Here is a 16135-nt window from a genome sequence, read left to right as displayed (position 1 = left end):
CCCAGTCCTGCAGCCACCTGGGTCTCCTGTCCCCACAAAAGGAAGCCAGAAAGAGAAAATGTTAAAGGGCCCCAAGCACTTCTCTTCCCTTGTCAGAGGGTGTGTGAGTCTGTTCCTTTTCTTCTTTTCTTGGGACTCCTGTGTCACACAGCGTGTCGGGTAGGACGGTGGCTTTCCCGGCCAGGAAGTCTCCTAGGACACTCACTGTTGTGTGCTGGACGTCGGGAACATAGCAGGCGCTCAGGAAGTATGTGGTCTCGCACGTGACATCCACCCTGTACCTGGATCAGAACGTCTTCCAGACTTGGCATCGTTGCTGCTTTCCCAGGGGACTGTGTGTGGTCAGGCCAGCAGACGGACACGTGCCAGCTGACAGCAGCGTCAAGTTAGAGGGCCCTGGACTCAGGTGAGCTCCTGGCCTCGCTCTGCAGCCTCGGGTCTCTAACCCCACAGGGCTGCTGTGAGGCATAAAGGGGCCCAGGAAATGCTCAGGGATGACAGTGATGGCCGCCGTCTGGCTTCCAGCGCTGGGGCCATGTTGGGACTGTCTCCTGAGGTGGGTCCTCAGTGCCGGTCCTGCCCCTACTCCTGTGGGACCCCAGGGGAGCCACGTTCCGTCTGGTTCAGTGGCCAGAGCAGGTGGCTTCTGAGGCCCTGGGGCCTGACTTGCTGTTGTCCTGGGGGCCTGAGGAGGAGTGTTCTGGAGGCAGCACAGAAAGCTCTATGTCCAGCAGAGGGCCCTGCCCAGCCTGTGGCCGGTGGGGAGGGAGGGAGCAGCTCGAGGCCACTGGAGCAGGCTGGCGAAGCCAGACGCCTGACTGGGGGCGGACCAAGCGGCCAGCTGCCTCTCTTGAGTCCACCGGGCACTGGGTTCCCGGCCCTTACCTGCTTTCCGTGGGGCAGCTGCCTCCTGCTCGCCCGGCCATGTGGTGGCTGTGGCCTCTGGCCATCTCTCTTGCTGTGGTGTCCCCTGCGGGGCTGAGCAGAGTCTCTGGGGGTGCCCCCCTGCGCCCCGGCAGGCACAGAGCCGAGGCCCCTGAGCAGCAGAGCCGGCCCAAGAGAGGCACCACGGACGAGCAGGACAAGGGGCTACAGCAGTACGTGCCTGAGGAGTGGGCAGAGCGCCCCCCGCCCCTGCACCCCGCTGGCTTGCCGCCCACCAAACCCTTGGCCACCAGCCCCCACCCAGACGTGGATGGGGGAAGCCCGGGCAGCGGGTCAGAGCCCTGGGGCAACCTGACGGGGACGCCGGGGCAGAGGCTGAGGATGGAGAACCCCCTGTACCCGGTGACTGAGGGCTCCTACGGCGCCTATGCCACCCTGCTGCTGGCCCTGGTGGTGTTTGCCGTGGGCATCGTGGGCAACCTGGCCGTCATGTGTGTCGTGTGGCACAGCTATCACCTGAAGAGCGCCTGGAACTCCATCCTCGCCAGCCTGGCCCTCTGGGACTTCCTGGTCCTCTTCTTCTGTCTCCCTGTCGTCATCTTCAATGAGATCACCAAGCAGAGGTTGCTGGGGGACATCTCTTGCCGGGCCGTGCCCTTCGTGGAGGTGAGTGTGAGTCCTGTGGGCAGCAGCGGTGGGGTGTGAGGGCGTGCAGGGCCCCAGGTGCCCGGAGAGCGCTGTCCTGCTTCCTCTCCTCCGAACTGGGCAAGGGCACGAGTGTGCTATGGCGTTGCTTCCCGGTAGCTCCCGGCTGAAGTTGGCCGGCCGGGAGCTGAGGGCAGGCATGCAGGGCCCTGGGTCCTGGCCCCACTTCTCGGTGCGGGCAGCTCGGGGCCTGTCTCGCCCCCTTCGTCTGTGCCCTGTGCTCTCTGCTGCCTGCCTTAACCCTGTGCCATCTTTCCACCGGGGAAACTGCTCTGCCCTTCGTGTCTCCTCCGTTCCGTGCCCACTGCCGCCCAGCACTCACGGCCCCTTCTTTACCTTCAATATCCTGCCCCCAAAAAATGGCATATGCAGGGAGACCCCCACCTCCTACAGCCCCCAGCTCACTCAGCGTCCACTCCCCGTGCACACGAGCGCCTTCCTCACTGACCGGGTCACGCTGCCGCTGCGCCAGGCCCTGCTAAGTCCTGCGGGGAAGGGAAACCCTGGTCTTGTGCTGGAGCTGGGGGAGGGGCTCTCATGCCAGTCGAGTCACTGACACGGGGTGTCACTGGGCGTCTCACATCTCCCCAGTTTCCTGATCTCCCAACCAGGGAAGTGGACTGGACGGTCCTTCCCACTGGCCTAGTCTGCAGCCTGCAAGTGTCCCCATGTCCTCAGCTCCGGGAACTGCCTGGTTAAGACCAGCGCATGGGTGCTGGCGAGCGTGTGGGTCACAGAGAGACGGCTGCAAAAGTACACTGATGCACGCGTGTATGACACATAGCAGGGCTACATGCCTGTAAGGAGCACACGGCGAGTGGCCTGTGAGCCTTGGCCAGGTAGGGTGTAATCAGGAGGCCCCAGCCCACTGAGATCTCCCCGCAAAGGCTGAGTGATGGTGTGTGACCTGGCACGTTCCTGGGAGGAGGATGGCCCAGACGTGGGCACGGGGCCACTGGGGCTCTTCCCAGTTCTGTGCCCTCCCTGTGCATTAGCGGGGACTTTGTATTTGGAGAGACTCTGGGGCTCAGCAGCTGGCACAGCCCTTACCTGTCCTTCCCAACCCAGGGAGGCCCCCCGGAGCGGCCCCAAGACCCCAGACCTGAAAGCAGACCCTCCAGGGGATGGCCTTTGAATCATAGCCATGGTCCCTGCTCAGTACTCGGGTGAGCGGTGACGGCTTGCGCACAGGACTTTGGAACCGAGCAGACAGATTAGAGCAGGCCCTGCCCCACCAGCTGAGTGACCTTGTAAGTTACTTTTCCTGTGCAAACCCCAATTTCCTCATCTGTAAATTGGGGTGACAACAATAATAATCATAGCTACGTGAACGCATTCTTGAAGGGTTAAGTGGTGGTTAGAGTTAAGTAGCTCCCTGTGCAGAGGTCCTTACGGGGAGCAGGCTAAGCCGGACGGGAGCAGGGCCGACACATGGACTCTTGTTTGCATGCGGCTGCCTGGCTGGTCAGCGAAAGCCGGGCCCTGCCTGACTGTGGGTCTCAGCACGCCGGGGACAAAGGCTCTGGCGTGGACTCTCCTGGGCCGCCGGCCACACTTCCTGGGCGGGACAGAGGTCATTCAGGAGCTGGCAGAGCCCCACCCCAAGCTGGGTGATGGGGTGGGAGTCAAGGGACAAAGCCCAGGGCCCCTGAGCCTTTTATGGGGGTCTTAGGGATAACAGGATGTTCTGTGAGCTGCGGGAGAGCTGGTGTTTCTGTCCAAGCCCAAGGATGCTCCTGCAGGGCCAGGGGCATCTCACCAAGGACATGCGGGGACAGAACTAATAAGGGGGGGTTGTGTCCCCAGCCGGAGAGGAAAGAGGGTAGACAGAAGGGGGATCTGAGCACAGTCCCTGTGTGGTCGCGGCTCCTCTCTCTTTATTCTCTCTGGCACTTTCTCCCCACTGTCCTGGCAGCTTCCTCTGGGCTCACAGAGCGGCTTCCCCGTGGGCTCAGTGACAGCTCGCAGGGAGGGTGGGCCCAGGCCGCTTCCCCACGCAGCCAGGTCTGGGCTTCTCCACAGAGGGTGAGAGTGTGCGTGCGTGGGAGCTGTGTCTCTGAGACCACGCAGTCTGCTCAGGACGGGGGCATGAATGGGAGCACCTGCAAAGACCAGAACTTCCGAGTCTCTGTCTTGAATGCCTAGAGCCGCTTCCCAAGTCTCAGGGAGCCCTGTGGGGCCCACAGTCCCCCAGCCGAGAGGTCCCGAGCGGTGGGAAGTCAGGGCACTGCTGCGAGTGGCCCTCATCTCTGCCACCGCCAGGTCACTGGTCCTGCCCGAGGACACTCTTCTTGTGAAGGGGGCTCCTTGGGAGGACCTGATGACACACAGGAAGCGCCTGGCTCACCGCCCAGCAGCCAGGCGTCTTCCGGCCGCTGGTCCGACCATGGATCCCCTCCCCCGGGTCTCGCCCAGGTCTCCTCCTTGGGGGTCACGACCTTCAGCCTCTGCGCCCTGAGCATCGACTGCTTCCACGTGGCCACCAGCACGCTGCCCAAGCTGCGCCCCATCGAGCGGTGCCAATCCATCCTGGCCAAGCTGGCTGTCATCTGGGTGGGCTCCATGATACTATCCGTCCCCGAGCTCCTGCTGTGGCAGCTGGCGCGGGAGCCGGGCCCCAGCACGGGCACCGTGGACTCGTGCATCATGAAGCCCTCGGCCAGCCTGCCTGAGTCCCTCTACTCGCTGGTGATGACCTACCAGAATGCCCGCATGTGGTGGTTCTTCGGCTGCTACTTCTGCCTGCCCATCCTCTTCACCGTCACCTGCCAGCTGGTGACGTGGCGCGTGCGTGGCCCCCCGGGGAGGGAGCCGCCGTGCCGGGCGGGCAAGCACGAGCAGGGTGAGACGCATCTCAACAGCAGTGTGGTGGGGCTGACCGTGGTCTATGCCCTGTGCACCCTCCCGGAGAACGTGTGCAACGTGGTCCTGGCCTATCTGTCTCCCGGGCTGACCCGCCAGACGCTCGGCCTCCTGGGCCTCATCCAGCAGTTCTCTGTCTTCTCCAAGGGGGCCGTCACCCCGGTGCTGCTGCTGTGCGTGAGCAGGCCGCTGGGCCAGGCCTTCCTGGACTGCTGCTGCTGCTGCTGCGAGGCCTGCGGGGCGGGGGCGGCCGCCGGCGCCGACAGCAAGCTCAAGACGGAGATGTCATCCTCCATCTACTTCCACAAGCCCAGGGAGTCGCCCCCGCTCCTGCCCCTGGGCACTCCGTGCTAAGGCCAGGCCCCAGCGGGAGGCCTGGGACATGGCAAGTGCGGCAGCGAGCGGGGCCACCCCAGCCCTCCCGGTGTTTCTGCCCCCATAGGTCTGGCGAGTGGACGGGTCGTCCTGTTGGGGTCCGGGTGTGTCCAAGCCCCAACCCCAGCAGGGCCTGCCTGTCCTCTCGCTGGTGGGCAGCAAAGCTTCTAGGTCTTTAGAACTGCCCAGAAACTGTCCCAGCAGCTGGGAAGCAGAACTCGTGCAGGTCCCGGCCCCGCCGCCGCCTCTGCCTGGAGCCCGAGCACACTTTAGTTGTGTCCTGTGTAGGCCTGGTCTCCCTGCCCCCACCCATCCTGGAATGGGGCTCCCTGGACTCTTCCTCCTCCTGGTGCCGTCTTTCCCAGGGCTTCTCTCCCACCTCCCCCTCTGATGGACCCTGGGTTGTCTTCTCCTACCCCATGTTAGCTGCACACCCCCATAGAAGGCCTTTTTTGTAAAACAATAAACTAGGTGGAACTACCCCTGTGCCCACTGGACTTACTTGGGTCACATCCTGGCAGCGCCCACATGCACCTGGGCCTTCCCAGGTGGGTGGTGCCGCTGCCTGTCCCCTGCCGGCTCCCACCCTGCCCCCCACAGCTCCTCCCGCTGGTCCTGCCTTGGGTGTCCCACCACCTCCCGCCCCCCTTCCGGTCTCCCTCTGGGTCTCCTCCAAAAGCTTCCTTAGCCCTGTGTGGGCCTAGAGAACTGGTACGATGTCCATCAGAAGGGACACTCAGCCTGGGCCACCAGCCACTCCCTGCCCCATAAGCCCAGCTTTCTGCCTAACCACCCAGCCTGTCTGCACCATGGCTCTGGGGCCCACCCAGGACAGCTGCATGGGGCCCGGCTGGTGAGGGGCAGATGCCAGGGCCCTGGGCATCACTCTCCTCCTTCCACCCCACCCCGCCCCCCCTTGGCCTCAGCCTGCCCTGTACCCAAACCTCCTCCCGCCTCTCCCAGGATCTTAACAGCCTTGTTCTCACTCCCTGGAACCCACCCCCAGGCTGGTGATGCCAAGAGGGAGGGACGCTGTTGCCAGGTGATGGCTGCCCGGGCGGGCCCTCTGCTGGGGAGGGACACCCACCCATTTCTCAGCAGACGTGTTGCCACAGTGACTGCAGTCCCAGCTTTGTCTGTAGAAACTTAAATGGGGGGGCAGCTTGGACAGGGGTCCAAAAGCTGGCTTGCCACTTTTTCACCCCCGCGGCCTCTCTACCACCCCCCACCCGCACCCCCAGTCCTGGATGCACCAGGAGCTTCCTATGGGATGAAGGAAGGGGGGCCGGGGTACGCTGAGGTGAAGATTGGGATCTGGGGACAGCTGAGGCTGGAGGGTTGAGCGCCGGGCAGGGGGACGCCTGAGCTTCCTGTTTGGGGGCCTCTTCCACAAAGGACACCCTCTGCCTCTCCCTCCTGCTGGCTGGCAGCTCAGAGCTGAAGGGGGGGCAGCCCTGCCCCCGCTGCCGCCCCCGGCCTGCCAGGCTGAATGGCATACAGAATCCATCAGCAGGCCAGCGGGCCTTGGGAAAGAGCCAGTGTCCCTCCAGCCTGGGCCAGTCGGGGAACAATGTGGGATTTGTTGCTTAGAGGTCCCAGGCTTGGGGTGGGGGGCAGGTTGGCACAGTGGTGGATGGTGGCCTTGAGCCGGGAACTGCCACTCAGTCCCCCTCAGGACAGACTTCAGGAGACCCTGATGCCAGCTGGGAGGAGGACAACCCACCAAGCCCCTCAGCTCACAGTTTGCAGTGACAGTCGCCTCACTTCTGTCCAGCCGGACACGTCACTGAAAGTCTCGTCTTGGCTTTGCCATCTGCAAGGAGGAATGACACCTCCCGCCCAAGGACTAGTCACTAAATAGGACAAGACACATAAAGCACCTGGCGTGACCCCTGGCACCTCTCCGTCCCTCCAGGTAGGAGTTTGATTCTCCAGGACTAGAGAGCCCTGGCGGGGTGGCCGTAACTCAGTCTGTTCCCTGGGCAACATTGACAAGTCCTCTCTGCGTGTTAGGCCCCTGCTGTGTGCAGGCCTCAGGGCAGCTTGGCGCTTGCCTGCTGGTACCCAGCTCAGTGCGTCTAATCACGAACCTCGCTCCTCACTTGGAGGACGCTGCAAAGGCAGCTCAACACACAAGCAGCCCATCCTGCTCCCCGGGAGAATGAGAGCCTCCAGGCAGAGCCAATGCCTGCACCCAGACAGCAGGGGCAGCTGGGCCCCAGCTCCAACTTCACCAGGGGACGCGTTTTAAGGGATGTCTTAGGAAGGCACCCCCAAACCACTGAGCTCCATCTGCCCCCGGTTTCCCCATCTCCTCTGGCAATGGTTCCGTCCTTCCAGGCAGGCAGGCGTCTCTCTGACAACTGGCAGACGCCTCCAGGAGGAAGCCCTGGGCAGCAGGATGGGCTGGGGGAGCTCAGACCCAACAGGGCAGGCCCAGGCCCGCCCTGGCCGTTCTGGAGGGAAGGAGAAGCACGGTGTGTTCTGCGGGGCCTGCTCCATTTCCTGGTTGGGGGGAGGTGGAGCTGACTGTAAAACTGGGTCAAGATGGCCTCGGATTTGGGTGAGCAGGGCCGGCAGCTGTGGGCAGCGAGGGGAGGCACCAGCTCCGAAGGTGGGAAGAGGGCTGGACCTGGGCAGGGCAGTGAGGGTACTGCCCTTCCCAGGACAGCAGCAGCACCCCAGGAGGGAGGCCTCCAGGCTCTGCCTTGAGGACAGTTCACCGACTGCAGGTGGGTGGTGGGGACACAGAGCTGGCTCCCCCCAACTCTGGCTGCAGGTGAGGTCCTGCTCTGGCTCTAAGGAAACAGGTAGGGACAGCTGCTCCTGCCATGATGACCCGGGCCCCCAGCAGCTCCTTAGACGGACCCCTTGGCTCCACTTGGCAGCTGCAAGCCCAGCTGAGGCCACAGGAAGGCCCGATGAGGACAGGAGGTGGTGAGGGCCGGGCGCACGTGCAGAGGCCGGGCTGAGAAGTGCCATTGTGAGCCTGTGTGGGCGCGTGCCTGCCTCTCTGTGGCTGTTTGTGTCCCGTGTACGGGGTGCTGGCGGCCCTGGGCCCGCCAGTCATTCCATGCCATCTACGGACAAGTTACTGGCACCACACGCGCCCCCAGCACAAAATTGCGAATTTATTCTTGTTGTTGTTGTTAGGAGGCAAAAAAATGTACAGTTACAAGAATCATTTTCCAAACAGAGGTTAGATATGAGCTGAAAAGTGTAAAAAAGGAAGAGGGACATCACTTTACAAATCATTAAATTAAACAAACAAACAAACACGAAACCCAAAGAGTCACCCCCCACCCCTCCCACACCAAGTTCTCTCCTTGTGCAACTCTGCAAAATGAGAACAGAAAATGAGGTGCCCGTGGAGTGGGGCCTGGGAGGGGGAGGGGCTGCGGGCGCTTGGCGCTGGCCCCCCCCAGGGCACGGTGGTCTCTGGCAGCTGGCTGTACCTGGGGGCCCTACGGAGGCTGGGGGCAGAGAGGGGTGCCTCTGGGGGCTCCTGCAGCCTGTGACACGCAAGCAGGGACAGCCAGACCGGGAAGTGGGAATGCACAGGACATGGGCCGGCCACCAGTGCCCAGGCTGGGGCCTGCGCCATGTGCCAGCCCCCACCTTTCCTGATCGGGGCCTGCCCCAAGCCGGCCTGCACAGCTTTCCCCTCCCAGATCCTGACTCACCCCTGCAGCATCAAATGGTTGATTTTAGTCTTTGCTTAAATTAAAAAAATTAAAATATATATACATATATATACTATACACACAGGACAATAACAGAAGTGTTGAAAAGGGAAGGGGACAGGAGTGAGGGGAGGGCAGGGGCTGGGGGCCGGGGCTGTGGGGAGGGAAGGAAGCAGGGGAGGGTGAAGGGACAGGTGAGAAGGGAAGGGCGAGAGGTTAGGGGACCCGAAGGGGGCGATTTATTTTACAATAAAAACAGGAGTTCAAACCTCAGCAGAACAGGCCTCTGGGATCCCCAGAGGGCCCCACCCCAAACCAGTGATGAGGGGTGGGCTTAGGGGGACAGTGGGGTGGGCGGGGAGCTCGGCTTCAGGATCAGATGGTGGGTCCCTGTCCGAGGGGGCGGGCCGCAGTCTCAGCTTCTCCGTGACTTTGAGTGTTGAATAAGCCACTGTAGTGTGATGTCTGGGAGGGGACAAGAGAGAGGTGACAGGGCTTCCGGGGCTGGACCCGCGGGGAGGTCAAGACACACCTGAGGCAGTGACGTCAGCCCAGGGCCCCCCAAACTGCAGCCAGGATCAACCCTGGGGCATCGGGCTCCAAACAGCCCGAGGCAGGTGGCAGGGGCGTCTGGGTGCTGAGAGGCGGAAGGGGGCAGGGAGTCACAGGCCCGAGGCGGGGCGATCCCACAGCCAGGCGGGGCCCGCAGGGGTGGTGCTCGAACCTGGCCTCCCCCAGGGGAACTACAGTGCTCTGGGATTCAAGCACCGTCCTGGAGTGACAGGCTGTGGGAGTCGCTGCCCCAAACACCCAGAGGACCCGTCCCCTCCGCCCACACCCGCGACGTCCTAGAACGCGGCAGCTCCCCCAGACCCACGCACCAATGTTGTCCTTTTCTTTGCAGGAGATGGAGTAGCAGCAGATCTCTCGGTCCTGGATGGCAGACAGGTTCCTGGGGGAAGACCAGAGTGGAATGTGCCGGGGCCCTGGGGCGAGGGCACCAGGTGAGGCAATGCTCTGGGAAGGTGGGCTCTGCTGCCCCCGTGTGGCGAACACTGAGCGCTGCAGCGAGCCGGCTGGCTCTGGAGCCTGGGGAATTTAGGGAGCAGGGAGGAGGGGCAGAGGTCGCCCACTCACATTTTCTCGATCAGCTCCTTCTCATCCAGTGCTCCCGGGAGGTCCCGCTTGTTACCCAGCACTAGCACCTACAGAGGACGAGGCACAAGGACCAGGTCCAGGGCGGCCCCCCACCCCTGTGGCGCCCCCCACACCCCCACTCCTCAGTGCCTCACAGGGATCCCCTGCAGCTGGGGCTTGTCCAGCAGGTTGTGCAGCTCATTCTTGGAGGCCTCAATCTTCTCCTGGTCAGCGGCGTCCACCATATACCTGGGGAAGGTGGGGCGGGGCAGCGTGCTGACCAAGCTGTGGCCTGGTCACCTCTCCCGGGCAGCTGGGCCTGGGCAGGGGCTCCAGGAACGTTCTCTGCACTGATGGCAGTGACATGTGCTGGGGCTGCCAGGCCTGAGTATCCCGTCCTCCAAAGTGGGCTCTGGAGAAGCCCTTCCTGGGCCCCCAGCCCCTGAGTTGGGCCCTCGGGGATTCCCCAGAGTCCCTCCCACGGTGACCTTCTGACGGTTGAGTGAAAAAGCAAAGGAAGGCCCGGAAGGTTTCCTTCCGTGATGTCTTGTAGAAATCAGTTTGAACACAATGAAAACAACCATCTTCCGTTAGGGCGTGCACATGAGGGTAAAATTATTTTTAAAAAGCAAGGGAATGACCATGTAAACACGCAGAATGCAGGCCAGTGGTGGCGCTGGGTTGGGGGACTCAGGGAGATAGTGGGGACAGCACAGGGATGCCCGCCGGTTGACGCTCTGGCCCCAGACTGGCTGTGGGCGCCCAGAGCGTTTACCAGACGGGAAACAAGCCCCACAGAGTGAGGTGTGGCTGAGGACTCATGAGTAGCCAGGCCGAGGAGCCCCTGTGGCACTTACACGATGGCACTCACTCCCCGGCAGTAGCGCTCCCACATGCTGCGGAAACGGGGCTGTCCCCCGATGTCCCAGAGCTGAGCAAGAGAGGGTGAGGCGGGGTCAGCAGCCGGCAGCCCACCAAGTACTCCCCTGCTGCCCCCCCCCCCGCCCCCCGCCCAGGTCCCCTGCCCCCACCCTCTTCCTCTCTCCAAGCCCCTCGACTACCTGGGACCCAAGCCTCTGCTTGCCTTCAGCTTCTCCTCCCAGGGCCTCAGGTGCCCTCCCCCCATTGCTTTGCACCCCCCCAACACACACACCACACGCATGCGCGCACACACACACACAGGAGGGTGCCTGGGCACGGCCTGCTGCAGCCCCTGTGCCCCTGCCCCCCGGGTCCCCGGCGCTCACTCACCTTGATGGTCACATTCCCCTTCGTGATCTTCCGCATGTTGAACCCCACAGTGGGGATCATGTCCTCATTGAACTGTCCTGACTGGAGGGAGAGTCACAATCAGAAAAGTGCAAACCCCACAGACGGCAAGGCTGCGGGTGCCAGGGACCAGGCCACCGCTCCTCCTGGCCCCAGGGCAGGGGCGGCGTATCAGCCCCACCTGGAGACCACCTGTGAAACAAGAGGCCCACCAGTCTCTGGACGCCCTTCTCAAGTCTACTCAGTCCCCTCGGGACAGAAGCCCCAGTGCAGGACCTGGTCCCTGGTGGAGAGGAACTCGCACCTCCCAGCAGACCTAAATGGGCCGCGGGACAGTCAGGGGTCACAAGGGAAGCAGACGTGTTTCCAACGAGATGGAAATATTCAAGCCCAAAACTTGGGGCACCAGCCACCCCCAAAATGCAGGGCACACCATGGTGGTGCTTATTTACACCCCATTCCTGTGGGGGTGGGCATCTGTTGACTCTGTGTATCCCCCTGGATGAGAGCTTCTGGGGGCAGGGACCCGTTCTATATTAAGAATATTAGTAAATGTTGAATAATTAGGAGTTGGCTGTCATTCTATTCCCCAGAACCCATTTTTAAACTCTAACAGTTTTTGTTTCTCCCTCTGAATTGTCTCCAAGACCTCCAGACTGTTCTAAAGAAGCCACAGGCCACCCCTACGGCCGGACCAAACCCCCTCCAGGGTCATCTCCACGTTCTGCTGGCTCCCCCAGATGCAGGCTGGAGGTGAAGGGACGGACTTAACCTTGAACCTGGGGTGACAACCTTGTTCCTTTACAAGGCCACTTTCTTCTGCCGGGTGGTGGGTCACGCAAAGAGGTCAGTGCTCTGACCACCAGCAAGGTGTGGATGATGGTTTCTTCTTCAGAGCCTGTGAGCCTGACTGGAGACTCCCGGGTCCCATGTAAAGGACAGAGCCCTGACTCGCTTTTGTCTGCAGGACCCACCCAGCTCATCAACCAGATCCTGCTCAGGACGATGGAGAGAAGGCCCCCAACGTGGACTCACACGGGCTTGGGGACCCCTGAGCCCCTGACACTCACAGTCGTGTGCTCTCTGGGGAAAGCGCCTCTGAGTTTATCAGATATCAAAAGGGTCCGAGAGCCCCTGACAGTCGGCATCACTGAGTAAAAGGGGGTGCCCTGAAGGAGAGCCCCAGGTCCTACAGTCCCCCAGCTCCCAGCAGGGTGCCGCGGCGTGGGTACCGGCTGGACTAACATCTACTCCACCCCCATTCCGGCCGGTGAAAACAGTCAGGAACGAAGCCCAGTTACTGCTTATCTCTTGTCGTGGGGGAGCGGTTTCCTTCTATGAAATGGCAGGAAGGGTTTTGGATTTGGAGACATTGGCAAATAAGGGTTCCAAATGCTTGGACATGGTGGCTGTACAGCATGAGGACCCATCACTGCTCTCTAACAGCCAGAAGACCCACCGGCTCCTATTAAATGAAAAGCCCAGCCTGGTAGAAGGTGATCGTGGTGAGAGTGCCAGGAGGACCCTCAGGGAGCCAGGCTCCTGCCTCCAGCATCTCCAGCTCTGCTAGAAGTCGGAGCTCATTTGGAACCCGTTAAAACTTCGTTTCCCTGCTCACACCTCCTGGTGTCACAAGCTCCTCACTGACGATCAGAAGTCCCTCCTTATCCACGGTTTCACTTTCTGCAGTTTCAGGTACCCGCGGCCAACCACAGGCCAAAAATATTGAACAGAAAATTCCGGAAACCAGCAATTTGTAAATTTTAAATTGTACGCCATTCTGAGTATCATGATGAAATCTCGTGCCATCCTGCTCTGTCCCACCTGGGATGTGAACGATCCCTTTGTCCAGCGTCTCCATGCTGTACGTACAGGACAATAAGACACATAACTTTTATTACAGTCTATTGTTATCATCGTTCTATTTTATTACTCGTTATTTGTTGCTAACCTCTTACTGTGCCTAATTAACAAGTTAAACTTTATCACAGGCACGTATGTATGTACAGGGCAAAACATAGTCTACATATGGCCTCGGTTTCAAGCACCCACTGGAGGTCTTGGAATGTATCCCCGTGGATAAAGAGGGGTGACGACTGTCACCCTAAAGTCAGCTGGTTCAACCTCTTGTCTCTGACATGAATCCCGTTTGGCCCCTTCCACCCTGGGTCAGCTCCGACTCTCCCAAAGTTCTCTAGAATGAGTCAAACAGCCACCCTCCTGTAACTCCCACCCATTCCTACGTCTCCCCTGGGGTGCCCCAAGATTAGTTCTTCCTCAGCACAACCGTCCACACTTGTAAATATTTGAGAAGGGCCTTCTCGGCTCCCTTAGGCAAAACATCTACTTTCGAACATCACATATTTCAGAACTCAAAAGATGAGTGTAAGCTTCTCAGAAGCATTGTAAAGTCTCACTACAATGTTTTTCCAGCTCACATCAGTCTGCTCTATCAACTCAGTTTCTATTTACAGTCGGACCTCACATAGTGAACACAAAAACAGGGTGGAGGACAGGCTGGGGAAACAGACCAAAAGCAGAGGAAACGGAGGTGAGAGAGTCAGTGCTGGGCACGGGAACAGAGCTCAGGGTCCCCGCTTGGCTCCGTCTGTCTCTACCGTGGTTATGCACGGAGCAGGGCACGCTGAGGCACCCGGAGGACCTGAGAACCTGGAGTAACCCTGACACTGCAGCCCTGGGGTGGCTTTTCTTGGGAAGCATCTTTAAAGGGACATTTGCTTGCACTTTTAGAATGTGTGAATTGAAGGGCAAATTTCACATCAAAAGCGAAGATGAATGGGCCAGGGAGGGGGACACGGGTCGGGGAGGGGGACTCTCCCTGGACATCACGGGCACTCTTGACCCAGTGCAGTCTGTAACTCGGGTCCTGTTCCTGACCTGCTGTAGTGTCCTAGTCTCTGGATGTGACGCTGGCCTAGAAGAGATCCCCTGACAAGGAAGCGGAGCCACCAGGGCACCGTGGGACGGCGTCCGGGAGCATGGTTAACAGTGAGAACCCATGGGGATCAGAGGTGACACCTAGACTCAGCCAGGAGGGTGGCAGAGACTTGTTTCTCCTCTTGGCCTGAGCCCACAGAGTTCTCCCTGTCTAAATGCATCCCGCTTGCAGCTCAGGATCTAGGCACTAGGCCCGCAAAGAGCACAGAGCCCAGGTCAATGGCGAGTCTCAGCCGCGCTCTCTGGCCAGGCCCAGGGCCAGGTGGACAGGAGCCCGGGAGCATGTTGGCTCAGAGACCATCACACCACAAAACCCAGCGTGGGCCTGAAGGGGCAGAGGTCACCTGCAGAGCATGTCTGAGAAAGGAAGCCATGCCCAACCGTGTGATGGGAGCTACCTGGCCCCTCAGCCTTCCCTCTGCCCTCCCGTCTCAGGCAGTGTTCCTCTGGGACACTGGGCAACAGTGCAGGCAGGGGGGTACCAAGGCTGCTGGGCCACACTTCTCTGCTGACCTGTCTCATCAGCGTTTTTGGCCGGTCTCTGGCCAATCCACAATTCTCAGAAACCCCAGTTTAGGGAGTGGGACCAGGTCCCTGGACAACCCCAGCCCTGCCCCAGGCTTCCTGAGCCCTACAAGCCCAGTCCAGCCAGGCTGGGGAATGCAGGCCGCAACCATTACTGCAGCCTCAGCTCACACACCACAGAGCTCATCTTCCCCCCGCCCCCTGTTTTTTGAGGAGGAGACTTTAACTCCTTCCCCACCACTGCCCTGGCTCTGAAAGTCTCTCACTGGCCCACCTGCGTCCTGACTACGGAAAGCCCTCAGAGCCACTGTCTCCCTTGTCCCCAGACCGGGCCGTACCCCTCGAACTCGTCCTCTGGTCCCCAGCACCTCCTCCTGCAACTTCTGAGCCTGGAGGAGACTCCAAACTGCTTTCCGATGCCAGCCTCCCCGACCCCTGCCGGCCGCTTTGGTGGAGAAGGGGCTCCAGGAGGAGGGGTCTGGGCCCGAGCCAAGGGCCTCAGCTGATTCCACTACTCCCAGGGGACACAACCCCTCCCCCTCAATAGCGCCGGGGCTTCCTCTTCCGGCAAGAAGGGGTTAAGGCCTCAGGGTGGGGCTGGCCTGACCCAGGCCCCCTCCCTTAGCCCCTCGGCCGGCCGCGGTGCCGCGACCCTCCGCACCAGGGCTGGCAGGCCCGGCACTTTCGCTCCGTCATGCCCCCTTGCGCGGGGGCGGCGGGGGCTGGTCGCCGCGGGCATAGGATCCCTCCGGCCTCGTGACCCCTTGGGGCCGCAGGTCCCGGGTACCAGCCCTGTCTTCTGGTCCCCCGCCCCAGCCGTGCCACCCCGGCCGGGCAGGAGACCGGGTCGCGCGCCCGCGGGTCTCCATGGGCCGCGCTAGGCCCCAGGCGCCCGGCCTCTCCTCCCCGCGGCGCCCGGCCGGGCCAGGCGGCGACCCGGTTCCCCAGAGAGCGGCGGGCGGGGACAGGCCGCCCCGGGCCCCCGCCCCGCCCCGCGCCCCGCGCCCCGCGCCCCGCACCGCGATCACGTTGACGAAGGTGGTCTTCCCGGAGTACTGCAGCCCCACCAGCGTGAGCTCCATCTCCTCCTTCCAGAACAGGGCCTTGAACCAGTCCAGCAGCTTGTTGAACAAAGCGATCATGGTCGCTGTGCTCGCGCTCGGCCGGAGCGGCCTCGGTGCGCGGGGTCCGCCGGGCTGCGCGGGGCTTAGGCGCGGGACGACTCGCGGCAGGATCCGCTCGCCGCTGGGTGTGGCTTCGGCGCCTCCTCCGCCGCCGCCCCCCGCGCGCCCGGAGCCGAGCCGGGGCCGCGTCCTGCTCGCGCCCGAGCGCGCGCGCCTCCCGCCGGAGCCGGGCCAGGGCAGGGTGCGCGGGGGCCCGCGGGCTCGGGACCGGGCCCGAGCGGCCGCCGGCGTCCAGGGTACTTGGGGAGAGAGGTCTGGGTTTATTTCTCCCCTTCCCCGGCTGCCGCGCCCGACTGCACCCGCTTCCTTCTTAAAGGATGTGGGCCCGAGGTGGGTGAGGTGCCCGTGAAGCAGGAGGGGGGGTGGTTCACCCACTTCCCAGGACGGGAGGACCTCTGTGAGAGGGAGGAGACGGAGGCTTTGTTCCCCGAATCCCTCTGCCCGTGAGGATCTCTGGGCGTGGAGGCCCTCCCCCCCTCCAACGTACCTAACGGAGGGGAACACCGTGTTGGGCGTTTCCATACCCATCTTTTGTTCACAATTTACCTGAAC

General features: G+C 61.9%; 2 protein-coding genes across 3 annotated transcripts; one reads left to right on the top strand and one right to left on the bottom strand.

Annotated features, from left to right (window-relative positions):
- Positions 1-669: 669 nt before the first annotated feature.
- GPR37L1 (G protein-coupled receptor 37 like 1) lies at positions 670-6060 on the top strand. The gene is made up of 2 exons (XM_033099478.1): positions 670-1551; positions 4006-6060. The coding sequence occupies exons 1-2, from the start codon at positions 724-726 to the stop codon at positions 4804-4806; spliced, it is 1629 nt and encodes a 542-aa protein (XP_032955369.1). The 5' UTR covers positions 670-723; the 3' UTR covers positions 4807-6060.
- Positions 6061-7938: 1878 nt separating this feature from the next.
- Positions 7939-15684, bottom strand: ARL8A (ADP ribosylation factor like GTPase 8A). Of its 2 annotated transcripts, none has more exons than XM_033099799.1 (7): positions 15419-15684; positions 10899-10979; positions 10505-10578; positions 9803-9896; positions 9648-9715; positions 9392-9462; positions 7939-8975 (listed from the first exon to the last, which is right to left on the bottom strand). In XM_033099799.1, the coding sequence occupies exons 1-7, from the start codon at positions 15539-15541 to the stop codon at positions 8926-8928; spliced, it is 561 nt and encodes a 186-aa protein (XP_032955690.1). In that variant the 5' UTR covers positions 15542-15684; the 3' UTR covers positions 7939-8925. The 2 variants fall into 2 exon arrangements, with proteins under 2 accessions (XP_032955690.1, XP_032955691.1); XM_033099800.1 differs by lacking the exon at positions 15419-15684 and adding an exon at positions 14738-14901.
- Positions 15685-16135: the final 451 nt, after the last annotated feature.

The sequence above is a fragment of the Rhinolophus ferrumequinum genome, chromosome 27 (assembly GCF_004115265.2).
Source record: "Rhinolophus ferrumequinum isolate MPI-CBG mRhiFer1 chromosome 27, mRhiFer1_v1.p, whole genome shotgun sequence".
NCBI lineage: Eukaryota > Metazoa > Chordata > Mammalia > Chiroptera > Rhinolophidae > Rhinolophus > Rhinolophus ferrumequinum.
The sequence above is the reverse complement of the archived record's forward strand: the minus strand, read 5'-3'. Positions and strand labels throughout refer to the sequence as shown.